Source organism: Ornithorhynchus anatinus, chromosome 4 (assembly GCF_004115215.2).
Source record: "Ornithorhynchus anatinus isolate Pmale09 chromosome 4, mOrnAna1.pri.v4, whole genome shotgun sequence".
In the NCBI taxonomy this organism is placed as follows: Eukaryota; Metazoa; Chordata; class Mammalia; order Monotremata; family Ornithorhynchidae; genus Ornithorhynchus; species Ornithorhynchus anatinus.
The window spans coordinates 77,573,211-77,600,943 of NC_041731.1; the positions used below are offsets into that span (position 1 = coordinate 77,573,211).

The window sequence follows — 27,733 nt, forward strand, 5'->3', positions numbered from 1 at the left end:
CGTTTCCTTTTTTTTATGGCATTTGTTGAGCAGTTCCAGGCACTGTACTAAGCGCTGGAAGACATACAGGTTAATCGGGTTGGGCGATAGGGCTCTCAGTCCCAATCCCCACAGATGAGATAACTGAGATACGGAGAAGTGAAGTTGACGGAGTAGACAAGTGGCGGGACGGGGATTAGAACCCAGATCTTTCTGACTTCCGGGCCCGTCTTTATCTACTAAGCCATGCTGGACTCTTAACGACGGAACACTGATTGCTTAAATAAGAAGACAATTTCCCTCTCCAGCCTGGGAAAGACCAGGAACCTCCGTCCTCCCTAATGAGCACGCCCCACCAGATAAGACCCAGGCGGAAGGAAGGCCAATGGCCCCACAGACACTCCGGGACCTCTCTGCTGGGCCGACCAGCTCTCGGACGGTCCTGTGATAAGTTGCAATAAACAGTGGTCACTTTCAGATAAACACTCTGGCCACTAGAGTGTCTGTTTGGAGCCCTGGTAACGTAAACAACTGGGGGAGCCTTGTTTCTTGTCGTGGGACCCCTTGGGAACGTGAGCTCCAAATAGTTCTGTTCCTGCAAGCGGGTGGCTGGATTGGAAAGGACAAGCTGCCTGTTTGGAACGAAGCAGGGCTCTCCTCCTCTCCTCCTCACCTCCTCTCTTCCTCACGTCGCCTCTTCTCCTCTTTCCCTTCTCTCCTCCTCACGTCCTCTCTTCCTCTCCTCCTCACCTTCTCTCTTCTTCGCCCCCGTCCTCCTTACCTCTCTCCTCCTCGCTTTCTCTCCTCCGCATCTTCTCTCCTCACCTTCTCACTCTTTTCTTCTCTCCTCCTCAATTCCTTTCCCGCCCCCATCCCCTTTTTTCATCCTCCCACTGTCCGCCCTCCACTCCCTGCCCTGTTGCTGTCCACTGCCCACCTCGCCCGGGCCAGCCACTGTACAGCCTCAGAGATGACCGGTGTCTGCGCGCCACCACAGAGGAGCCAGCTCATCCTCTCCCTGCTGTTCCTTTTCCAAATCCGGAGTCTCTGCTTCGAAGCCGACGGCCGCGCTGCGTCTGACGTCTGCTCCTCCCACACGATTTTACCGGGACCGAAAGGTGAGGGAAGGAGAGGAACAATCCCTCCTTAATAATAATAATTGTGGTATTTGTTAAGCGCTTATTATGTGCCAAGCACTGTAATGAGCTCTGGGGTGGATACAAACAGATCGAGTTGGGCATATTCCCTGTCCCAGTCTTAATCCCCATTTTACAGATGAGGAGACAGGTCCAGTGAAGTAAAGTGACTAGAGAAGCAGCGTGGCTCAGTGGAAAGAGCCCGGGCTTGAAAGTCTGAGGTCATAGGTTCGAATCCCAGCTCTGCCACTTGTCAGCTGTGTGACTGTGGGCAAGTCACTTCACTTCTCTGGGCCTCAGTTCCCTCGTCTGTCAAATGAGGATTAAAACTGTGAGCCCCACGTGGGACAACCTGATCGCCTTGTATCCCCCAGCGCTTAGAACAGTGCTTTGCACATAGTAAGCCTTTGACAAATACCAACATTATTATTACTGTTGGCCAAGTTCACATAGCAGACTACTGGAGGAGCTGGGATTAGAACCCATGAGCTTCTGACTCCCAAGCCCGGGCTCTATCCGCAACTCCATGCTGCTTCTCCCCGCTTCCCTTCCATCCTCTTCCCACCCTCCATTCCGCTTCTAAACCCTTCCCCGTCGCGCTCTTGCCTGAAACCTGCTGCGGACTCTGAGCGGTTGCTTTCCCCTAGATGGGTCGGGCTATCAGCGTTAGCCCAGATGCTGGAACAGGGCCAAGCCCAGGACCGGGGCAAGGGCTATGCTGGGGCATCCATTTCTCAGGGCAAGCAGCCCTCTGAGTAGTAGGGAGGCCGCGTGGCCTAGTGGAAAGATCCCGGGCCTGGGAGTCAGAGGACCTGAGCCTGGCTCCTCCACTTGTCTGCTGTGTGACCTTGAGCCAGTCACTTCACTTCTCTGTGCCTCAGTTCCCTCATCTGCAAAGTGGGGTTTCAATACCTTTTGTTCCACCCCCCCCCCCACTTAGACTGTGAGCCCCATGCGGGACCCATATATCTCATATCTACCCCAGCGCTTAGTACAGGGCTTGATGCATAATAAGCACTTGAAAAATAACGGTGGGCAGGGAATATGTCGGTTCATTGTCGTACCGTACTCTCCCAAGTGCTTAGCACAGTGCTTTGCATACGGTAAGCGCTCGGTGAATATGATTAAATAAATGAACTATCACAATTATTATTAGTAGTAGTAGTAGGGGGACCTATCTGTGGCACTCAAGTCCAACCTTGAGGGAGGATTTTTTTAGAGGCCAAGAAAGAGATTCTGAGCGTATTTCCCCGCTCACTGTAACAGGGTTGCGAAGGCCGGGGGGAGTCGTTGCGGTTTTTCTCCGTCTGAAGACGGCTACTTGGGGGCCACGTTCCTGGCCCCACAGGTCTGATGGTCTGCCCCACCTCATTCTAGTCCAAAGTGGTCTAACGTTGCCTCATGCCGGCAGCTCATAAAAGCAGTCTGTCCTCCGCCGCAGCTCTTAGCTTTTGTTTTCGGAGTAACGGACGGAGCGCAGGCTGCTGTGTCTTTATCAGTCATTCACGTCGTGCTTCCCTGAAGGATGCACGATAGTACTAACTGTGGTGTTTATTAAGGCCTGACTAAATGCCAAGCACTGTACTAAGACCTGGGGTACATACAAGAATATCAGGTCGGACACAGTCCCGTCCCACGTGGGGCAAAGCGAGGGAGAACGAGGATTTCATTCCCATTTTATGGAAGAGGGGACCGAAGCACAGAGAAGTTAGTCGAAGCTGGGATAAGAACCCTGGTCGTCTGACTTTGAGCCTGTGCTCTTTTCACTAGGCCGCACTGTTCAGTGGCTGTGGGGTGGGCCGGGGGGAGGGAACGCGTGCCTGTTTTTTAGAACGAAAAAGCATTTTTAATCAGAAACGCCTCAGGTTTATCAGTCAGTCATAGGGTTGTTTTGAAATCAGTGAAATGATTTCCTCCAAAGATTGTCTTCGAGTTTCAAACTCTGACGCCATTAACCCGCAGGGAGGGCCAGTGGGCCTGGGGATAGCAGGGTGGTTTGTTCGGGGAATGAACGTATAGATGAATGACCGAATCATTCAATCAATCTATCGATCGGGCCATCGCAAGAGGGAGGACGAGCAACAGGAAAGGAAGCGTAGGTTAGAAGGCCTTCGAAGCCAGTCCTCAGTGGCCTGTAGCTCCTGCGGGGCTTCGTGAACTGCCCCGGAGAGAGAGGGGATGAGGAGTTGCCCAGGCAACCGGTCAATTCCACCGGATCGAAATCGGATAGGTCACCCACCCCCATCCACGGTATGTCGGGGAGGAGACGTGCCACCACCCCCTCCGGCAGCTGCAGACTGAGACTGCTTTCTGAATCTGTTTGGCTCTAAGAAGCAGCGGTGCATTTTTTCTTGCCGACTGCTTCAGGACGAAGGATGGGAGGAGGGGGAGAAAGGTTGTGGTCGGGCTTCGTGCTGACGAGGGAGGGTGAAACTTGGATCAGGAGTCAGAGAACCTGGGGCCCATCGCAGCCCTGCTGCTGCTCATACACTCATCAATGCCATTGCCACCCCCACGGCCTTGGGAAACTGGGACAGGATTGTTTCACCTCCCGGGTGGGGCCTTTCCTCAGGGCAGATGTCAAAGCAGACACGAGGCGGAGCCAGGACGACTGCGTGGGCCAAGTGGGCTGCCCGGGCTGGGTGGGAGGTCTTGGTGGACAGGATAGGTGGATTAGGGGGGTAGGCTGAGTGGCCCGGTTGGACTGGTAGGGTTAGGTGGGCAGCCTGGACGGAATGGGCGGGCAGGGTGGGTGGTCTGGATGAACCGACCGGGAGGGCTGGGTGGGTAGGCTGGGTAGGTGGATGGGGCAGACAGGTCAGGCAGAAAAGGTGGGCAGGCTGGTTTGCTGGCTGGGTGGGTCAGGAGGTCTGGGCAAATTGGGCAAGTTGGATAATAGTCCGGTTGGGCAGGTGGGTTGGGTGGGTGGACAGGCTCGGGGACAGCGTGTGTAGAATGGGTGGGCTGGGTGGGCGGACTGGGTCGACAGGTCAGGTGGACGAGGTGGGCAGGCTGGGTGGGCTGGCTATGTGGGCTGGGTGGGCAGGCCAGATGGGCTGGGCAGATTGGGCAGGATGGACAGCAGTGCAGGTGGGCAAGGTGCGTGGCCTGGATGGACAGGACAGGAGTGTCGGGTGGGCAGACTGCGTGGGCGGGTCAGGCGGGGCGGGCAGAAAGGACGGGTCGGACAGTGGTCTGGATAGGTTGGGTGGATGGGCCCGGAGGTCAGGCCAGGCGGGCGGACTGAACAATAGCCCCAGCCCTGATCGGGGAGAGGTCAGGGGAGGCACTTCTCTCCAAGCCGCGTTCGGTGTCTCTATGTCACTCTTCATCCCCTGGGATGGGGAGAGGCTTGGCGAGGGGCCCAGGTCTGAGACTGGCTGTGGAGCCTTCCTTGATAAGATTCAGATTTTTTCAGGAGGTTGACTGTTGGAGAGTCACGGGGGCAAGTGTTTGGTGGACAGAGTGGCCCAACTGGGGTCAGAGAGGTGAGATAACCGAAGAAGGGGGGACGGGCAGGGTACTCGAGGAGGAATTTGGGCAATCTGATCACTTATCCGATCTGATAATCTTGCATCTACCCCAGCATTTTGCACATTGTAAGTGCATTATCACTTCCCTGTGCCTCAGTTTCCTCATCTGTAAAATGGGGATAAGTTGCCTATTCTCTCTCTCTCCCTCTCCCTTAGACTGTGAGTCCCGTGTAAGGCAGGGACTGTGTCCAATCAGACTGTATTAGATCCATCCCCCTTCTTGACACAATGAAGCAGCGTGATATAGTGGATTGGAGCACAGACCGGGGTGTCAGAAGATCATGGGTTCTAATCCTGGCTCTTCTTGTCTGCCGTATGACCTTGGGCAAATCACTTCACTTCTCTGTGCCTCAGTTACCTCATTTGTAAAATAATAATCATAATAATGGTATTCCTTAAGTGCTTATTCTGTGCCAAGCTCTGTTCCAAGCACTGAGGTTGATGCAAGGCCATCGGGTTGTCCCACGTCGGGGTCACAGTCTTAACCCCCATTTTACAGATGAGGTAAATGAGACACAGAGAAGTTAAGTGACTTGTCCAAAGTCACACAGCTGAAAAGTGGCAGAGCTGGGATTAGAACCCACGCCCTCTGACTCGCAAGCCCTTGCTCTTTCCACTAAGCCACGCTGCTTCTCAAGTGGGGATTGAGACCGCGAGCCCCACGTGGGACAGGGACTGTAACCAACCCGATTGGCTTTTATCCACCCCAGTGCTTAGTACAGTGTATGGCACCTAGTAAACGCTTAATAAACACCATGATCATTATCCATTTTAAACACTTCCCTAAATACGATTATTACTAATATTGGTATCGTTGTTATCATTATTACAAATGAGTAATACTGTACCGTAAATATGACTATTATGGTACAAAATACTGTAAATTCCATAAATACAATTATTACTAATATTGGTATCGTTATCATTATTATAAATGAGTAAACAAGAGGTTAATTACATTTTTCTAAAAAAGAATAATAATGTTGGTATTTGTTAAGCGCTTACTACGTGCAGAGCACTGTTCTAAGCCCTGGGGTAGACACAGGGGAATCAGGTCGTCCCACGTGGGGCTCACAGTCTTAATCCCCATTTTCCAGATGAGGTCACTGAGGCCCAGAGGAGTGAAGTGACTCGCCCACAGTCCCACAGCTGACAAGTGGCAGGGCCGGGATTCGAACCCATGACCTCTGACTCCAAAGCCCGTGCTCTTTCCACTGAGCCACAGAGAAGAAAACTCTTGGCCATACTGTCTAGTCGATCGTTCAGCTAGTTTGAAAATGAATATCGTTCTTCCTTAACCTAACTGTCCCCTCCCAAATACGTTCTCCTCTTGTGCCTCTTGTCCTCTTGACCATCTCTAAATATTATCTGCGTTTATAGATCATTAGCCTGCGTGAGTGAGTACATGCCTCGTTAGCCTGACCAGGCTCAATCAGGACTCCTGAAAGATGACGGGGATTGGAGAGATTCCTCCTCCGCCCCATCCTTCACCCCCCACAAAGGAGAGACCCCCCCCCCCCACCCCAACTCCTACAAAATAAGGGAGGTCCTTATGGGGGGAGGGATAAGGCAGAAGGACTCTATTCCCCTTTCACCAGTTCTAGGCTGCTAGAGAGGGAGAAAGGGACAGGGCGAATTCATTCATTCATTCAATCGTATTTATCAAGCACTTACTGTGTGCAGAGCACTGCGCTCAATGCTTGGGAGCTCACCTCCTCCAAGAGGCCTTCCCAGGCTGAGCTTCCCCTTTTCCCTCTGCTCCCTCTCTGCCCCTCCTTCACCTCCCCTCAACTAAGTCCCCTTTCCCTCTGCTCCTCCCCCTCTCCCTTCCCCTCCCCTCAGCACTGTGCTCATTTGTATATATTTTTATTACCCTATTTATTTTGTTAATAAGGTGTACAACCCCTCGATTCTATTTACTGTGATTAAGTTGTCTTGTTTTTGTCCATCCGTCTCCCCCGATTAGACTGTGAGCCGTCAATGGGCAGGGACGGTCTCTATCTGTTGCCGACTTGTCCATTCCAAGCGCTTAGTACAGTGCCCTGCACATAGTAAGCGCTCAATAAATACCATTGAATGAATGAATGAACACAATACAACAATAAAGAGTGACAATCCCTGCCTACAACGAGCGAACAGCCTAGAGAAGCGGCAAGTCTTAGTAGGAAGCAGCGTGGCTTAGTGGAAAGAGCACGGGCTTTTGGGTCGGAGATCGTGGGTTCCAACCCTGCCTCTGCCACTTGTCAGCTGTGTGACTTTGGGCAAGTCATTTAACTTCTCTGTGCCCCAGTTACCTCATCTATAAAATGGGGATTATGACTGTGAGCCCCACCTGGGACAACCTGATAACCTTATATCTATCCCAGCGCTTTGCACTGCTTAACAAATACCATTACTATTATTATAATTAGAGTGGGGGAGACAGACATCAATACAAATAAATAATATTACAGAGGGCGGGATGGGCTGGGAGTCCCGGTAGATAAGGTTGTTTCTCTGCTTCTGGCGGAGCTATCCAGGAGAGGAGACTACGGTGTCTGGGTTGCGGGAAAGCCCTGCTCTGACAGCGGTTCCGGGACCAGCTGGAAAACCCAGTCGACCTCTGGCCTGGAACTCCGGCCTTGTTCCTATGTGAAGGACCATCACTCCCCATCAATCAGTCGATCAGTGGTATTGATTGAGCGCTTATTCTAAGCACTGTACTAAATGCCTGAGAAAGTACATTACAAAAGAATTGGCAGACGCGTTCCCTGCCCGTAATGAGTCCTCATCTTCAAAGTCCTCCTAAAAATCACATCTCCTGCTCTTGCCTAATCCTCCTCTTCTGCATCACCTATGCATTTGGGTCTGTACCTCCTAAACATTTTGATATTCACTTTGCACACCCAGTCCCACAGGACGTCCGCAGGGATCGGCCTGTAATTTATTTTCTCGTCTGTGTCCTCTAATAATGTTGGTATTTGTTAAGCGCTTCCTATGTGCAGAGCACTGTTCTAAGCGCCGGGGTAAATGCAGGGTAATCAGGTCGTCCCACGTGAGGCTCACAGTTAATCCCCATTTTACAGATGAGGTCACTGAGGCCCAGAGAAGTGAAGTGACTCGCCCACAGTCACACAGCTGACGAGTGGCAGGGCCTGGAGTCGAACCCATGACCTCTGACTCCGAAGCCCAGGCTCTTTCCACTGAGCCCACGCTGCTTCCTCTAGCCTGTGAACTCTCTGTGGGCAGAGAATGTATCTTCCAATTCTGTTATACTGTACAAGTGCCTAGTGTGCTGCTCTGCACTTAGTAACTGCTTAATAAATACGACTGATTAATTATAGTCTGTAAGCTCCTTCTGATGATGACAGTATTTAGGTTCTTACTACTTGCCCGGCCCTGTACTAAGTGACGGGGTGGATACGAGCAAATCGAGTTGGGCGCAGTCCCTGTCCCATGTGGGGCTCACGGTCTCAATCCCCATGTACAGAAGAGATAACTGCCGACACAGAGAAGTGAAGTGACTTGCCCAAGGCCACACAGCAAACAAGTGGCACAGCTGGGATTAGAACCTGTGACTTTCTGACTCCCAGGCCCAGGCTCTGTCCACTACGCCATGAGGGCAAGGATAATAATAATCATAGTATTTGTTAAGCGCTTACTATGTGCCAGGCACTGTTGCTATGCACACAGTAGGCACTCAGTAAGTACCATTGATTAATTGATTGACGGATTGACTCCGTAAGGAGGGCTTCGAGGGGAAAATTTGGAGAGGGAAGGTGGAAATTGTCCACAAAAAAAACCCCAAAGACCCAGAAAACTATTCCGTCTCATATCTCTACGGGCATTTGTTTAGAAAGCAGTTTACGCCGTATACACTGAACGCACTGCAGCTCACTTACTAACGTTGTAGGGCAGCGGTGGGCCAGCAGCGAGCGCGCGTCAGGAGGGGTGTCATCACTTACACGGAACCTACACTTTTGCTTTTCCTAATTTAGAATCCGGAGAGGGGCCACGCTTAGTGTCCCCGTGAGGGTGACACAGCAGCGAATCCATACAGGCCCCGGAAGCACTGACCCAAACCTCTTGTGACCCAGAATATTTTCTGGAGGGATTCGGGTCCAAACTGGGAATTTTCTCACTGCACTTGGGATCTGTATCCTTTGAGAACTTGATATTCATCCCACTCTCGGGCCCATAGCACTTTTTTCCATATCTATTAGTTTATACGAATGTCTGTCTCCCCCTTTGTTGTATTGTACCCGCACAACCGCTTAGGTGACTGTTCTGCCCACAATAAGCCCTCGATAAATTCATTCATTCATTCAATCGTATTTACTGAGCGCTTACCGTGTGCGGAGCACTGTACTAAGTACTTGGGAGAGTACGAAACAACAATAAACAATCACATTCCCCACCCACGGTTGATAGCCTGTAAGCCCCAGGGGGAATAGAGACCATGTCTGCTCTGATTATCTTGAAACTACCTCAGAGCTTAGTCTCGGAACATGAGAAATTCTTAACAAATACGGCAATCGTTATCATCGCCTGTTATTTTCCTCACCGGGTGATAAACCTAACTTTGTTCTAGGGAATGTGTCTGCTGATTCTGGGTAGATTCAAGTCGATCAGATTTGGACACCGTCCCTCTCCCACATGGGGCTCACAGTATAAGGAGGAGGGAGAACAGGTACTGAATCTCCATTTTCGGTTGAGGAAACTGAGACACAGAGAAGTTAATAATGTTGGTATTTGTTAAGCACTTACTATATGCAGAGCACTGTTCTAAGCGCTGGGGGAGATACGGGGTCATCAGGTGGTCCCACGTGAGGCTCACGGTTAATCCCCATTTTACAGATGAGGTAACTGAGGCCCAGAGAAGTGAAGTGACTCGCCCACAGTCACACAGCTGACGAGTGGCAGGGCCGGGAGTCGAACCCATGACCTCTGACTCCGAAGCCCGGGCTCTTTCCACTGAGTGACTTGCCCAAGGTCACACAGCAAACAGTTGTCAGGGCCAAGGTTAGAACGCGGTCTCCTGACTCCCAGGCCTGTACTTTTCCCACTAGGCCTGGATAATAATAATAATGATACTAATAATTATGGTATCTATTAAGCACTTACTACACGCCAGGCACCGTTCTAAGCGCTGGATCCAAACAAATCAGGTTGGACACAGTCCCTGTCCCATATGGGACTCCCAGTCTCAAGCCCCATTTTACAGATAAGCTTAAGATGAGAAGCAGCGTGGCGCAGTGGAAAGAGCACGGGCTTTGGAGTCAGGGCTCACGAGTTCGAATCCCAGCTCTGCCACTTGTCGGCTGTGTGACTGTGGGTGAGTCACTTCACTTCTCTGGGCCTCAGTTCCCTCATCTGTAAAATGGGGATTAAGACTGTGAGCCCCACGTGGGACAACCTGATTCCCCTGTGTCTACCCCAGCGCTTAGAACGGCGTTCTGCACACAGTAAGCGCTTAACAAATACCAACATTATTAACATTATTAGATAAGGTAACTGAGGCCCAGAGAAGTGAAGCGTCTTGCCCGTGGTTACGCGGCAGACGAGCGGCGGAGCTGGGATCAGAACCCATGGCCTCATGATTCCCAGGCCCGAGTTCGATCTATTCCACCATGCTGAGGCTCCTGTCCCACCCCACAAGCTTCCTGAAATGCCACCTGCTCCAGGCTCTTTTCCTGATCCACCTGAATGAATTCTGTTGTATTGTGCTCTCGCAAACATCTAGTACAGTCCTCTGCGTATAGTAGGGGTTCAATAAATATCACCGATTGATTGATGATAGTGTGGAGTGCGACGGAACGGTTCCTGGTGGTGAAGTCGCTTACGGTCGACGTGAAATTCTGGCCTCTAGTGGCTATTCAACGAGCACAGTACAGAACCTGTACAGTGCAGACGGAGCTGAAGAGGTAACTAGTAATAATGTCGGTATTTGTTAAGCGCTTACTATGTGCCGAGCACTGTTCTAAGCACTGGGGTAGACACAGGGGAATCAGGTTGTCCCGCGTGGGGCTCACAGTCTTCATCCCCATTTTCCAGATGAGGGAACTGAGGCCCAGAGAAGTGAAGTGACTCGCCCACAGTCACACGGCTGACGAGTGGCAGAGCCGGAATTCGAACTCATGACCTCTGCCTCCAAAGCCCGTGCTCTTTCCACTGAACCACGCTGCTTCTCTAGTGTGAAGGAGCAACCAGGTACTGGAGCGGAGTTGAGAAGCCGTGTGGCCTAATGGGTAGAACGCGGCCCTGGGAGTCAGCAGGACTTGTTTACTGTGTGTGACCTCGGCCAAGTCACTTAAAGGCAAGTCACTTAACTTCTCTGTGCCTCAGTGATCTCTCCTGTAAAATGGAGATTAACGACGATGAGCCCCATGTGGGACGTGGACGGGGTCCAACGTGATTAGCTTGTATTCGCCCCAGTGCTAAACCCTCTCTGCCCCCCATTTCCCTCTGCTTCTCCCCCTCTCCCTTCCCATCCCCTCGGCACTGTACTCGTCCGCTCAACTGTATATATTTTCATCACCCTATTTATTTTGTTAATGAGATGTGCATCGCCTTGATTCTATTTATTTGCTATTGTTTTAATAAGATGTTCATCCCCTCGATTCTATTTATCGCTTTTGTTCTCGTCTGCCCGTCTCCCCCCGATTAGACCGTAAGCCCGGCAAAGGGCAGGGACCGTCTCTATCTGTTACCGATTTGTACATTCCAAGCGCTTAGTACAGTGCTCTGCACATAGTAGGCGCTCAATAAATACTATTGAACATAGTAAGAGCTTAACAAATACCATTTGAAAAAAAAGGAGAATCAGGGCTCCAATCAATTAATGTGTGTCTCCCCCTCTAGACCGTGAGCTCATTTTGGGCAGGAATGTGTCTGTTTGTCGTTAGTACAGTGACCTGCACGCTGTAAGCGCTCAGTAAATACGACTGAAATGAATCAGTCAATCACTGGCATTCAACGAGCACTTACCGTGAGCGGAGAACCGAATTTAGCCCTTGGGAGAGTACAGTATAACAGAGTTGGTAGGCTCGTTCCCTGCCCCCGAGGAGCTGTCGGTGGAGAGGGGGGACAACGTTAAAAGTAAATTACGGATACAGATCCAAGAACTGTGGAGCTGAGGGTGAGGTGAATATCAAGTGGTTGAAGGGTTCGGATCCAAGTGCAAGGGTGGTGCAGATGGGATGGTGCCAGAGGATGTACCAGAATGTTTTGTTTCTTTGCTCTCCATCTCGGAGAGCATCGCGTTCAGAGCATGAGTTAGGCGGACACCCAGGGCCAGGACCGCTCCCTGTACCCCCATCCCGTGCCCAGAACATAACGCGCTGAATCAAGTTGCGTCTTGTGCTTGAAGAAGATAGCACCGAGTGTGAGGTTTGCTCCGAAAAGTTCACTCTAGAAAAGCAGGGTGGTCTAGCGGATAGAGCACAGGCCTGAGGTTCGGAAGGATCTGGATTCTAATCCTAGCTCTGCCACTTGTCTGCTCTACGAGCTTGGGCAAATCATTTTATCTGTTCCTCAGTTCCCCTATCTGTAAAATTGGGATGAGGATTGTGAGCCCCCGGCGGGACAGGGACTGTGACCGACCTGATTGTTATATATCTAGCCCAGTGCTTAGAAGAGTGCCTATTCATTCAGTAGTATTTATTGAGCGCTTACTATGTGCAGAGCAGTGTACTAAGCGCTTGGAATGTACAAATGGGTAACAGATAGAGACCGTCCCTGCCCTTTGACGGGTTTATAGTCTAATCGGGGGAGACGGACAGACGAGAACAATAGCGATAAATAGAATCGAGGCAATAAATAGAATCAAGCCCAGCATCTAGTAAGCACTTAACAAATGCCGTAATGATCACCTATCATTAGTATTATTCCCAGCAAAGTCCTCGTTGTCCCTCAGCGTCAACTATTTCTAAATAATTTGTGTCTGCCTGTCTCCCCCATTAGACTGTGGGCGGAGGACGTGTCTTGGTTTAGTTATTCTCTCCAAAGCACTTTCTTCCCCACTCCTCAGAACTCTCCAATGGTCACCCATTCCTCTCCGCATCCAGCAGAAACTCCTAGCCAGTGGCTTTAAGGCACTCATTCACCTCTCTCCCTCCTTCTAACTTTTCTACTGCCTTCTCCCACTTCACTAATGCTCACCCATTTTGTTCCCCTCCAGAAAACTTATTCACTGTACTTTTTGGTCATCTCTCCTACTGCGGACTTCTTGCTCCCGCCTTCCCTATTTACCTCTCTTGCCTGGAACTCCCTTCCTTTACAAATTCGACAGGCCTCCATTTTCAAAGCCCACCTGAAATCACATCTCCAGGATGCCTTCCCTGTTTCATTTCTAATCTCCCCTGTTTATATCTCACCTATCGCCTCATCAGCATTTCTGTGCCACCAAAGCAGACAAATTCTCTCAATCTCACATTACGTTTCTGTGGAAATCTTTCGTGTGAATTATTACCTAACCATTAACTAAGGCTTATAGCTCACGCAGATACTATTTCTTCTTCATCATATCTGTCGTTTATTCTACAGTCTGTCTTCCCCTCTAGATTATAGATTAGATTAGACTATGAGCCTGTTATTGGGCAGGGATTGTCTCTATCTGTTGCCAAATTGTACGTTCCAAGCACTTAGAACAGTGCTCTGCTCGTAGTAAGCGCTCAATAAACACTATTGAATGAGAAGCAGTATGGCCTAATGGAAAGAGCACAGGCCTGGTAGTCAGATGACCCACGCTCTGCCATTTGCCTGCCTGTGTGACCTTGGGCAAGTCAGTTCACTTCTCTGTGCCTCAGTAACCTCATCTGTAAAATGGGGATTGAAACTGTGAGCCCCACTTGGGACAGGGACTGTGTCCAGCCTGATTTTCTTTTTTTCACTCCAGCCTTAGTAGAGTACTTGGCACATAGTAAGCGCTTAACAAATACCATTATTATTATTATTATGATTATCAAGTAAATCAGGTTGGATAAAGTCCCTGTTCCTCAGGGGGCTCGTGGTCTAAAAGGGAGGGACTAAAGGCCGTTGTCTGATGGATCTTGTTTTCTCCATTTCCAGGGGAAGGTGGCCAGAAAGGAGAAGAGGGAGAAGGAGGAAGGCCGGGGAAGGTGGGCCCCATGGGACCCAAAGGTAGGTGAAAAGTTGGATAGGTTGTTCTCCCTCTCTTGCGTCAGCCTGTGTGAAAAGCAGCATGTCCCAGCAGAAGCAGTGTAGCCTATCAGTGAATCGTATTTATTGAGCACTAACTGTACTAAGCGCTTAGGAGAGTAAGGTATACCAATATAATGGACACATTCCCTACCTACAGTGAGCTTAACAGTCTAGAGGACAGAGCATGGGCCTGGGAATCCAAAGGTCCTCTGTTCTAATCCCAGCTCTGCCACTTGTCTGCTGTGTGACCTTGGGCAAGTCACTTCACTTCTCTGGGCCTCGGTTACCTCACCTATAAAATGGGGATTAAGACTGTGAGCCCCATGTGGAAAAGGGACTGAGTCCAACCTGATTAGCTTGTATTTCCCCCGGCACTTAGTACAGCACCTGGCTCACTGAAAGCGCTTAACAAATGTCATAAAAAATGTATCCAAAATGACGTCTTTTCGCTGCCAAGTTAGTTACCTGCTAAAGTGCTGTGTCTCCTGGAATGTAATTTTAATAGTAATGATAATAATTATGGTATTTGGTAAGTGCTTACTATGTACCGTGCACTGTTCTAAGCACTGGGGGAGATACAAGGTAAGCAGGTTGTCCCACGTGGGGCTCACAGTCTTCATCCCCATTTTACAGATGAGGGAACTGAGGCCCAGAGAAGTTAAGTGACTTTTTTGTTGGTATTTGTTAAGCGCTTACTATGTGCAGGGCACTGTTCTAAGCGCTGGGGGAGATACGGGGGAATGAGGTTGTCCCACGTGAGGCTCAAGATCACGCAGCAGATAAGCAGCAGAGGCAGGATAATAATAATAATGATGATGATGATGTTATTTGTGAAACATTTACTATGTGCCAAACACTGTTCCAAGCACCGAGGTAGATATAAGGTAATCAGGCGGTCCCACATGGGGCTCACCATCTCAATCCCTATTTTACAGTGAGGTAACCGAGGCACAGGGAAGTTAAGTGATTTGCCCAAAGTCACCCAGCTGACAATTGGCGGAGCTGGAATTAGAACCCATGACCTCTGATTCCTAAGCCTGTGCTCTTTCCACTTAGCCAAGCTTACAACCCATGACCTCCTGACTCCCAGGCCTACGCTCCATCCACTAAGCCACACTGCTTCTGCCCAAGGTCACACAGCAGACGAGTGGCGGAGCCGGTATTAGAACCCATGACCTTCTGACTCCCTGGCCCATGCTCGGTCCCCTCGGCTATGATGCTTCCCCTCACTTCAAAAAGCTCACCTCCCTTGATTTTCAGGAACTAAAGGAGACCTTGGCGACCGAGGAAACCAGGGCATTATTGGCAAAATCGGCCCAATCGGAGGGAAGGGTAAGTTGCATTTTTTTGTTCTTTTTGTTTCAATTACATTTAAGCGCTTACTATGTGCCAGACACTGTACTAAGTACTGGGATCGAATTGGACACAGTTCCTGTCCCACAGAGGGCTCACAGTCTTAATCCCCATTTTGCAGATGGGGTAACTGAGGCACAGACAAGTGAAGTGACTTGTCCAAGGTCACACAGCAGAGAGGTGGTGGAGCAGGGACTAGAACCCAGGTCTTCTGACTACCAGGCCTTTGCTCTATCCATTAGGCAATGCTGCTTCTCTACCAGAAGTCCGCCAGAGTTCATAGACATGATCTCTGCCCACAAGGAGCTGACACTCTTGAGAGGAACAAACATCGAAATAAATATAGATAAGGGAAATAATAGAGAATAAGGATATTTACAAAAGTGTGTGGGGCTGAGATGAGTATCAAAATGTTTAGCGGATGCACAGCCAAGTGTATAGTTGATGCAGAGGGGAGGGCAAGTAGGGGTAAGCTTAGTCAGGGAAGGCCTCCTAGATGAGAAATGATTTTAGGAATTTTTGAAGCCCTTAACGGATGCCATTGGAAAAAAGAAACACGTAGGAAAACTTCATATTTTCTTTAATGGTGTTCGTTATGTGCCAGGCACTGTACTAAGCACTGGGTAAACACAAGCTGATCAAGTTGGACACATTCCCTGTCCTACATGGGGCTCCCAGCCTTAATCCCCATTTTATAGATGAGGTAACTGAGGCACAGAGAAGTGAAGTGACTTGCCGAAGGTCATACAGGCAGGCAGGTGGCAGAGACAGAAGCTGAAAAGAGAATGAATGTGATAGTGTTTTGGAGCTTTATATGCATTCCAGTTATGACGCACCCCTAAGGAGGGGACTCATCTGGGGGCACGTAGGTCCATTCATTCATTCATTCAATAGTATTTATTGAGCGCTTACTGTGTGCAGAGCACTGTACTAAGCGCTTGGAGTGGACAGATCGGCAACAGATAGTGACAGTCCCTGCCCTCTGACGGGCTTACGGTCTAATCGGGGGAGACGGGCAGACGAGAACGATGGCGGTAAATAGAGTCAAGGGGAAGAGAGGGGTGGAAGAATGAAACAAATGTACTTGCTGAGTTTTGCATACAACACTATGGCTTTAATGTGTAAAATCTATGAAAAACTATGACTTTAGAATATATATAAACCTCTGAAAAAAGCTATGGATCTACTGCATGAAACATACCCAAACCCTGAACACAAGCTATCACATCCTCTAGGGACCCACAAGCAAAGTTTTTACATATTACAATGCCCTAGAATCCCAGTGTTTCGCCCCACCGAGGAACGGTTCTACGCCCGCATCAACCTCTGTCCCATACGGACAGGTCTTTGAACGTCTTTTCCTCTCTAGTACTCGGCTGGTCCCTGCCGGAGCCTTGGACTGGGCATCCCCGGGAGAGCCGAGCACATTCCGGGCTGTCCTAGCCTCCCCTCCTGGTTGCGAGGAGCAGCAGCGTACTCAGGTGTAAACAGCTTTTATGGAGGGGTGTGGATGTGGAAGCTGGGCGTCTGCATTCCGCTGACCAACCCGGCAAGCATACTGGAGCACCGCCGTGTTTTGGAAAAGATAATCTGCCTGTGAGGTGTAACATTGAGCTTCGTCCGTATGGACCCTAATCTACAAATAAACGTTTAGTGGCAGGTGGGGAAGGTTTCAGGGAATTTGGGCTTCTGTAAGCCGTGGCCTCTGACTACAAGTCCTTCGATACCCACACGTAAACAACTCAGAACATGTAACAGTTCGCGGATAACAGAGGAGATGGTGGGCCTTTCCAAAACGGATTCAGTTTGGTTCGCTACGGACAGGTGACTATGGACATGTCTCAGGCTGTTCTTACACAGGTACCTTCATTATCATCCAGACTTGGACTCCTACAATATCTCCCCCCACTCAGAAGCTCACTCTGTTTATAGTGAAAGCCCTCCTTCTCCTGCCCCTCAACTCTTCCAGAGTCCCAGGAATGACGTGCGCTTAGTACACGATTGAATGAATCATGTTTGCTATGCTGAGAGGGCACAAAGGCACTTATGCCTGTGTTCATTAGCTTCGTTCGAACCAGTAGAAAGACCTTTCCTAATCAACATATCCTCTCCGAGCCCACGGATCTGGATAGGGCTGACCTGATGTAATTAAGAAAAAGATTGTAGATACCTGTGATCCTGTGAATGTTTTTCACCTGGAATACCAATGTGGATTTTTTTTTTTTTCCTACCCATAAAAAGAATCACTTACTGCTCCTCAGAGACAGAGCGCTAATGAATATAAGCTGTCCTAACCATCATGCAAACATGCAGTTGTCTCTATGGTGGAGCACCGAATAAATACAAACTGTCGGATCGATCATACCAACGTGCGGTACTCTCTGTGCTCGAGCACTCAAATACAAAATGTCTGATCGATCATACAAACGTGCAGTACTCTCTGTGCTTGAGCACTCAATAAATACAAACTGCCCTGACATTCATACCAATGTGCGGTGCTCTCTGTGCCCGAGAACTGAATAAATACGAACCGCCCGGACGATCATACCAACGTGCAGTGCTCTCCGTACTCAAGCACTGAATGAATGCAAGCTGTCCAGATGATCGTACCAACTTGCAGTGTTCTCTGTGAGCAATGAATAAATGCAAAGTGTCCAGACAATGGCCCAAAACTACAGTGCTCTCTGTGCTTGAGCACTCTAAATTAGGAAGTGCATTTTCTAGGGAAAACAATTTGCCCTCCTTTCAGCTCATCAAAACTGCAGGCACTTCTGACATGGAATGAGCTTAGAGGCAAGAGTCCCCCCTCCTCCTTTTTTGATCCCACACTAATATTTTTATTGCTTTTCACTCAGAGAGCGAAGGAAAGACATGGTATCCCTCTATTCGACTGCACCTGCAGAATTCAAACACCATCTCCCCACTCTGACTTGCAGGAAGAGATTTCATTTCGGATTTAGTCTTGGAAATTTTCAGCCAACCTTGTTCTCCAGTGCTTCCAGAGTTTTCTGCTAACTCAAATTAATCTCACCTGTGGCAGTTGACCTGAATGCCATCAATTCTCCAAGTGAGGAAGATTTCTGGGTTTCAGTAGTTCATCCCAGGAATAAGAAAGCATCATGATTTACTGAGGCCTCATCATGATGGGTTCAGTATCAAAATAAAATACGGTCACTGAATTCAATCACTTCATGCTTTGGGGAATGGTTTTCCACTTCACTCTGAGCAGAAACTGAAGCCCAGGGAAAAATAAGTGATCTATTCAAGGTCACAAGGCAAGCAAGTGGCAGAGTCAGGATTAGAATCCAGGTCTTCTGATTCCCAGGCCGGTGTTCATTCCACTAGCCACCTCAGAACGAACTGTTGCCCAGCTGTGAGACTCAAGCAGCAGTATACTGCAATCTCATTGATCTCACCACCAATCCTTGTTCACATCCTCCCTCCGGTCTGTAATTGTCTCCCCACACTAACCCAGATAATCACCCTTCCCCTCCCCTTCAAAGTCCTACAAAAATCTCATCTCCTCTAAAAGGCCTTCCCGGACTCAGCCGTCATTTTTCCTATTCACCCTCCCTGCTGTGTCTCCCATGCATTTCGCTCTGTACCCCTGAACACTTGATATTCACCTTTCCCCCAGCCCCTCAGCTCCTAAGTACATATTTTCTAGATTTTAAGCTCATTGTGGGCAAGGAATGTGTCTGTTGTTGTATTTTATTCTCCCAAGCACTTAGTACAGTGCTTTGCACACAGTAGACGCTCACCAAATTTGATTAAAAACATAAATGAATGAATATTCTCATAGTATTATTATTATTATATTCTGCCATTTCTCCTACCTGAAATTTATTTTCAGATCTACCTCCTCCTCTACACTTGAAGCTACTCGTGGGCAGGGATCATATCTACTAACTCATTCATTCATTCAAACATATTTATTGAGCGATTACTCTGTGCAGAACACTGTACTAAGCACTTGGGAGACTACAATATAACTATAAGCAGACACATGCCCTGCCCACAATGAGCTGACAGTCTAGAGGGGGAGACAGACATTAATATAAATAAATAAAATTACAGATGGGTAAATAAGAGCAGTGGGGCTTGGAAGGGGGATGAATAAAGGGAGCAAGTCAAGTTGACACAGAGGAGAGCGGGAGAAGAAGAAAGAGGGAACTTCTTCAGGGAAGGCCTCTTGGAGGAGACGTGCCTTCAAAACAACTCTATTGTTTCGTACTCCGCCAAGCCTAACACAGTGCTCTGTGCAGAGTAAATGCTCAATAAATCCCACTGATTGATTAATCGAGTCATCAGAGCCAAAGGACCAGTTGAAAGAATCTCGGTGATTCAAATCTGCCCACAGAGCGTACGAGACTAAGAGGCATCACAGATGCCGTTCCGGGATTCAGCTTTGGCCACCCTTGCATGTTCAGCCAAGGGAATCTATCAGGTGACATTAGCCTGACTTCCCTGTGCGAGCCCCTCAGGGCTGTTTCAGGACAGAGCTGCTGGTGAGAGGGCTCACAGGCTCCGCTGAAGCTTTTTCCACCTATTAGGGACGGGCGAGCTGCCTGCAGTGGGGCTTGACCCAATCCAGTGCTCTGCACATAGTTACCTGCTCAATAAATTCGATTGATTGATTGACTGACTGATGACCTTCCCTTTTTCTTCCCCCCACAGGGGACAAAGGGCAGAAGGGTTCACCGGGTGGCACAGGAGGAAAAGGAAAAGCAGGTACAGTATCGTTTCTCCGGCTTCTCTTCTTGCCCTGGTGAGTTGCCAGATTCATTTAGTAGGATTAGTTTGCCAAGTTGGAATAAATACCATCACTCTCTCCCCCAGTCCGAGATGGGGGTTCCGCCGACCTCCATATCATTCCTCCTACTCAGACTGTTTTCCCGTGCTCCCTTAAAGAGCCCTAGGCCAAGGGGGGAGCGCTCCTCTCCAGACAACATCTGGGCCTGGTGAGAGGTTCTGTGCTTTCTATACTCGTCGGGTCATGCTGGAACAAGGGACCCCCACACAGCAACGAAGCCTGGTGGTCCCACGGTGACTAGCACACCTTTGAAAATGGCTCGGCTGTGTCAACTGACCGTCCGCTAGAACCCGGATCGGATCTGAAATCAAATCTGGTTAAGCTACAGGCACGGTTTCATTGCAATACATTCATTCATTCATTCTCATTTCCAGAGTGCCTCACTCATTCATTCATCCATTCCTTCCTATTTCCAGAGTACTTATTCATCATTCATTCATTTGCATTTCCAGAATGCCTCATTCATTCATTCATTCCTATTCCCAGAGTGCTTCATTCATTCATTCACTCTTCCAGAGAGCCTCATTCACTCATTCATTCACTCCTTTTTCCAGAGTGCTTCATCCATTCATTCTTCCAGAGTACCTCATTCATTCATTCACTCATTTATCTTTCCAGAATACCTCATTCATTCATTCATTCATTCATTCAATCATCAATATTTACAGAGTGCTCTCTAGCTCCCAAGTGTTCTCCTGGATTCCCACTGTGTGCAGAACACTCTGTGGGGTGATTTCCTCCCCACTAATGTGGAGCCTGCCTACTGTGTGTGAAGCAATGTATGAGGCACTTAGGAGGATAGAATCTAAAGTAAAGAACGCGGCACCTTCCCTCATGGAGCTCACAGCCTACCGGGAGAAAGAGGCAGGCACAAATCAGATGTGTACTATGGAAGCAGGAGTAAGGACAGATCCAACTAGTAACAACCAAGATAGCAAAAAAAAACAACAACCCCAAGCTAGATGAGCAAAGAGAATAAATAAACCAATATATTCATGTGTGCAAAGAGTGGTGAGTGGGATGACGTAGCAGGAAGCTAGGAATAAATCAGGGAATGCCTGCTGGAAGAGGTGGCTTTGAAAGTGGGGAAGACCCGGCTGCATATTTTCTGAGATTCTGTGAGCACACTCGTTTTTGTCATCTCTTCCCGGAAAACTCAAAGTTCCCGCTCCTCTTTTTAGGCACCGTCTGTGACTGTGGAAGGTACCGCAAAGTGGTCGGACAGTTGGATATCAGTGTTGCTAGACTCAAAACCTCGATGAAATTTGTAAAGAATGGTGAGCATTTTAAACTTCGCTCTGGACCCTCAAGTCAGCATGTTATCAACTGTCATTCTTGCCAACCATCTGAACTATACAATGATCCAATCTGCCTTGTCGATTAGGAAGACGGAATAGGAAGCAACCCTTCCCTGTAACCTCTGCCTAAGGTCAGAGGGAAGCAGCTCCGACGAACGAGTCCAATTTTCTCGTTCGCTTTGGCGGCGCAAGTGCTGGAGATTGAGAAGTGGAGAGTGGTTGAATAATAATGATAATTGTGGTACTTGTAAAGTGCTTACCATGCGCCGAGCACCGTAGTAAGCACTGGGGCCGATGCAAGTTAATCAGTTTGGACACAATCCCTATCTCACACGGGGTTCACAGCCTAAGTAGGAGGGAGAACAGATATTGATTTCCCATTTTCTAGGTGAGGAAACTGAGGCCCAGGGGAGTGAAGTGACTTGTCCAAGGTCACGCATCAGGCAACTAGAGTAGAACCCAGGTCCCCTGACTCCCAGGCCCCGTGCAGTTCTTGTCTTGGATAAACCTGATTTCCTGAGGTGGAAGGCAGCCGTGGCATGGTGGAAAAGCCCAGGGACATCCTCCGGACCCCAGATGAGCCTTTCAAGGGACAGGGTCTGTGTCGAATTCTCACCTGAAAATTCTTTCCCAGTTCTTAGAATAGTGCTTTTCACATAATAAGTAAGTCATCAGTCGTATCACTACTCTTCTAGATTCCCAAGTTCACCCCGGAGCATCTCTGAAGTCTGGCATCAGCCTGAGATCACCCCGAGATCAGCTGACCGAAATCTCCGTTGCCCCGGGGCCTGGAACGCCCCTAGACCTAGGCCAGAACCCCTTAGACAGATCTTTAATCATTCATTCAATAGTATTTATTTCATTCAATAGTATTTATTGGGCACTTACTAAGTGCAGAGCACTGTACTAAGAGCTTGGAGTGTACAATTCGACGACAGATAGAGACAATCCCTGCCCAATAACGGGCTCACAGTCTAAACTGCTCTAATCTAGAAATTTAGGTGTGCTCTACTCTAGAACCACATTCCTTGGGGTAAAGGAGAGGGAGTGGGAACAGAAAGGAAAAGGGGAAGAGAGAAGAGGTTCATTTTCTTTTCCTACCACTCTTGGCTCACAACCAGAGTGCCCAGGGCAGGATAAATGCCAGAACTAGAAAGCAAAGCTAGGAGACTTTTTATATCCATACACATGCATTATATATATACATTTATGTATATACACATGTATAGACACGTACATATTTATATATGTATATATACATATGCACGTGTGTGTGTGAGTGTATATATATATATATATATATATATGCTAAGTTTCAGGGGTGCCTTCAAATACAAAGGACACCTATATATCTATCTATATAGAGAGAAGCAGCGTGGCTCAGTAGAAAGAGCAAGGGCTTGGGATTCAGAGGTCATGGGTTCGAATTCCGGCCCTGCCACTTGCGAGCTGTGTGACTGTGGGCAAGTCACTTCACTTCTCTGTGCCTCAGTTCCCTCATCTGTAAAATGGGGATGAAGACTGTGAGCCCCACGTGGGACAACCTGATTACCCTGTATCTCCCCCAGCGCTTAGAGCAGTGGTCTGCACATAGTAAGCGCTTAACAAATACCAACATTGTTAGAGAAGCAGCGTGGCTCAATGGAAAGAGTCCAGGCTTGGGAGTCAGAGTTCATGGGTTCGAATCCTGACTCTGCCACTTGTCAGCTGTGTGACTGAGGGCAAGTCACTTCACTTCTCTGTGCCTCAGTTCTCTATTGTTGTTGTTCTCAGTTCTCTATCTGTAAAATGGGGATTAACTGTGAGTCTCACGTGGGACAACCTGATTACCCTCCTGCCTTAACTCTGCCCTCTCCTCCGCCAGGCAAAGCTTCTTCTCCTCCCTCATCGACACCCATGCCCGTCACCCCCGCCGATTGTTCCGGACCTTTAACTCTCTCCTTAGGCCCCGTGTTCCTCCCCCTCCCCCATCTCTCACCCCTAATGATCTGGCCACCTATTTCCTCACGAAAATCAACACGATCAGGTCTGAGCTCCCCAAAGTCACCCCTCCGCCTCTCCCCTCCCCCCCAACGACCCCCTCCCCTACTTTCCCATCCTTCCCTGCAGTATCCTCAGAGGAGATCTCCTCCCTCCTCGCAAGTGCCACCCCCTCCACCTGCGCCTCGGACCCCGTTCCCTCTCACCTTCTTAAAACCATCGCCCCTGCCCTCCTCCCTTCCTTAACTTCTATTTTTAACCACTCGATCTCCAAGGGCTCCTTCCCCTCTGCCTTCAAACACGCCCACGTCTCCCCCATCCTAAAAAAACCCGCTCTCGACCCCACTTCCCCCTCCAGTTATCGTCCTATCTCCCTACTACCCTTCCTTTCCAAAATCTTAGAACGAGTCGTCTACAATCGATGCCTAGAATTCCTTAACTCCCATTCTCTCCTAGACCCCCTCCGATCTGGCTTCCGTCCCCTCCACTCTACCGAGACTGCTCTCTCTAAGGTCACCCGTGACCTCCTTCTTGCCAAATCCGATGGCTCCTACTCCATTCTGATCCTCCTTGACCTCTCTGCTGCCTTTGACACTGTCGACCATCCCCTCCTCCTCCATACCTTATCTCACCTTGGCTTCACGGACTCTGTCCTCTCCCGGTTCTCCTCTTACCTCTCTGGCCGATCATTCTCGGTCTCCTACGCCGGAGCCTCCTCCCCCTCCCATCCTTTAACTGTTGGAGTTCCTCAAGGGTCAGTTCTCGGCCCTCTTCTGTTCTCCATTTACACTCACTCCCTCGGTGAACTCATCCGCTCTCACGGCTTTGACTACCATCTCTACGCAGATGACACGCAGATCTACATCTCCGCCCCTGTCCTCTCCCCCTCCCTTCAGGCTCGCATCTCCTCCTGCCTCCGGGACGTCTCCACCTGGATGTCGGCCCGCCACCTAAAACTCAACATGAGCGAGACTGAGCTCCTCATCTTCCCTCCCAAGCCCGGTCCGCTCCCAGACTTCTCCATCACCGTGGATGGCACGACCATCCTTCCCGTCCCGCAGGCCCGTAATCTCGGTGTCATCCTTGACTCGTCCCTCTCGTTCACCCCACACATCCTATCCGTTACCGAGACCTGCCGGTTTCACCTCTACAATATCGCCGAGATCCGCCCTTTCCTCTCCACCCAAACGGCTACCTTACTATTACGGGCTCTCGTTATATCCCGGCTAGACTACTGTGTCAGCCTTCTCTCTGACCTCCCTTCCTCCTCTCTCGCCCCGCTCCGGTCTATTCTTCACTCCGCTGCCCGGCTCATCTTCCTGCAGAAACGATCTGGGCCTGTCACTCCCCTTCTTAAACAACTCCAGTGGTTGCCTATCGACCTCCGCTCCAAACAAAAACTCCTCACTCTAGGCTTTGAGGCTCTCCATCACCTTGCCCCTTCCTACCTCTCCTCCCTTCTCTCTTTCTACCGCCCACCCCGCACGCTCCGCTCCTCTGCCGCCCACCTCCTCGCCGTCCCTCGGTCTCGCCTATCCCGCCGTCGACCCCTGGGTCACGTCCTCCCGCGGTCCCGGAACGCCCTCCCTCCTCACCTCCGCCAAACTGATTCTCTTTCCCTCTTCAAAACCTTACTTAAATATCACCTCCTCCAAGAGGCCTTCCCAGACTGAGCTCCTCTTCCCCCTCTACTCCCTCTGCCATCCCCCCTTTACCTCTCCGCAGCTAAAGCCTCATTTTCCCCTTTTCCCTCTGCTCCTCCACCTCTCCCTTCCCATCCCCACAGCACTGTACCCGTCCGCTCAACTGTATATATTTTCGTTACCCTATTTATTTTGTTAATGAATTGTACATCGCCTTGATTCTATTTAGTTGCCATTGTTTTTATGAGATGTTCTTCCCCTTGACGCTGTTTAGTGCCATTGTTCTCGTCTGTCCGTCTCCCCCGATTAGACCGTAAGCCCGTCAAACGGCAGGGACTGTCTCTATCTGTTGCCGACTTGTTCATCCCAAGCGCTTAGTACAGTGCTCTGCACATAGTAAGCGCTCAATAAATACTATTGAATGAATACCCTGTGTCTACCCCAGCGCTTAGAACAGTGCTCTGCATATAGTAAGTGCTTAACAAATACCAACATTATTATTATTAGAGATAGATATATACAACACCATTATTCCACAATTATATGTATATTCCACAATTACATATATCCATATATGTAATTGTGGGTTTTTTCAAGAACTTACTTATGTGGCAGGCACTGAACTAAGCGCTGAAGTGGATACATGCAAATCAATTTGGTCAGAGTCCTTGACCTTCATGGGATTCACGGACTTAATCCCCATTTTACAGATTAGTTAACCGAGGCACAGAGAAGTGAATTGACTTGCCCAGGGTCACACTGCAGACAAGCGGCAGAGGTGGGATTAGAACCCAGGTCCTTCTGACTCCCAGACCCGTCCTCTATCCATTAGGCCATGCTGCTTCTAGGTCAGGGAAGTCTTCAAATACGATGACATTGCCTTGGTATTTGAAGAAAACACCCCTGACAGTGAAGTCCACCTGTAAGTGGGTGCAGTCCTGGAAAGGGCAATGCAGGATCCTCAATCCTGGACACACCGTGCACACAAAAAGATTATCTTGGGTGGTGTTGTGCTTCATGTTTGCAGTTCTCTTTTGCTTCTTTGTCGCCCTTTCCATTAATCAGTGATATTTATTGAGCGCTTACTGTGTGCAGAGCACTAATCTCCCCGCTTTCGAAGGCTTATGGAAGGCACATCGCCTCCAAAAAGTCTTCCCTGGTTTAGCTTTCCTCTTGTCCCATTCCCTTCTGCGTTGCTCTGATTTGTTCCCTTTATTCACCGCCCCCCTTCAGCGACCCAGCGCCCATGTCCATCCCTGAAATTTATTTATTTATATTAATGTCTGTCTCCCTCTCTAGACTGTAAGCTCGTTATCAGCAGGGGACTATGTCTATTACTATATAGTACTCTCCCAAGAGTGCTTGGTACAGTGCTCTGGACAAGCACTTGGGCGAGTACAATAGCGCTCAGTAAATACGATTGGATGGTGAATGAAAAGCCTTGGGACAGTACACTGTAACAGAGGTGGTAGACATGTACCCTGTCCACAAGAAGCTTATAGTCTAGGGAGCTTACCTGAGAAGCAGCGTGGCTCAGGGGAAAGAGCCCGGGCTTGGGAGTCAGAGGTCATGGGTTCGAATCCCGGCTCTGCCACTTGTCAGCTGTGTGACTGTGGGCAAGTCACTTCACTTCTCTGTCCCTCAGTTACCTCATCGGTAAAATGGGGATTAACTGTGAGCCCCACGTGGGACAACCCGATGACCCTGGATCTACCCCAGCGCTTAGAACAGTGCTCTGCACATAGTAAGCGCTTAACAAATACCGACATTATTATTATTATAAGAAACCTTTGATCGGAGAGAGCCCTTCGGTTCTTCCCTCAACGACTGACTCACTGAGACGTGACCTCACCCAAGGGACTGTTTTATCCCGTCTGACCTCTTTTAGCACAGCGGGGATCGTAGGCAGAGTGTCGTTTTATTTCCCTTTCACTCAGAGAGTCATATTTATCGAGCACTTACTGTGTGCGGACCACTGAACTAAGCACTCGGGAGAGTACGGCGCTCGGGAGAGTACGATACAACGATCAACACGTCCCCTGTCCTCAGTGAGCTTCCAGTCTAGAGGGGGAGACAGACATGAGCATAAATAAATAAATGATAGATATGGACATAAGTGGTGTGGGACTGGGAGGGGAGATGAAGAAAGGGAGCAAGGCAGGGAGACTTGGAAGAGAGTGGGAGAAGAGGAAAGAAGGGCTTAGTCAGGGAAGGCCTTGCCCAGGCTTCTAACGGCTCCTGATTCTGTTCTGTCACCCCGCCAGTCATCGCAGGGATCAGGGAGACGGAGGACAAGTTCTACTACCTGGTGAGGGAGGAGAAGAATTACCGTGAGTCTGTGACCCACTGTCGCATCCGGGGAGGAGCCCTGGCCATGCCCAAGGACGAGGGGGCCAACACGCTCATCGCCGACTATGTGGCCCAGAGCGGCCTGTTCCGGGTCTTCATCGGGATCAACGACCTGGAGCAGGAGGGACGCTACGTGTTCACGGACGACACGCCGCTGGGGGACTACAGCCGCTGGCGTGAGGGGGAACCCGACGACCCCTCCGGCCGTGAGGACTGCGTGGAGATGCTCAGCTCCGGACACTGGAACGACACCGAGTGCCACCGCACCATGTACTTCGTTTGCGAATTTGCCAAGAGGAGGGTGGAGGCTCGCTGATTTTGCCATTTTGGGGGCTGGCGAGGATGCCAGGGCTGGGGTTGACGGGATCATTCTCCGAAAACGGAATCACTTTCGCTGCCCCATCACTCACCGGCTGGAGAGCTTCTTGAAGCCTGGGAAGGGGGAAAATCCAGCTTCCAGCTTGCCCCAGGTCAGCACTGTGTTCATTCATTCATCCATGCAATCATA

At 49.5% G+C, this 27,733-nt stretch overlaps 1 protein-coding gene across 1 annotated transcript; it reads left to right on the forward strand.

Moving 5' to 3' along the window:
- The first annotated feature begins 792 nt into the window (after positions 1–792).
- COLEC10 (collectin subfamily member 10) lies at positions 793–27,721 on the forward strand. Its single transcript, XM_029063481.1, has 6 exons — positions 793–1,097; positions 13,697–13,768; positions 15,050–15,121; positions 19,820–19,873; positions 21,137–21,232; positions 27,141–27,721. Exons 1-6 carry the CDS (start codon positions 950–952, stop codon positions 27,539–27,541), a joined length of 843 nt encoding a protein of 280 aa, XP_028919314.1. The 5' UTR covers positions 793–949; the 3' UTR covers positions 27,542–27,721.
- Positions 27,722–27,733: the final 12 nt, after the last annotated feature.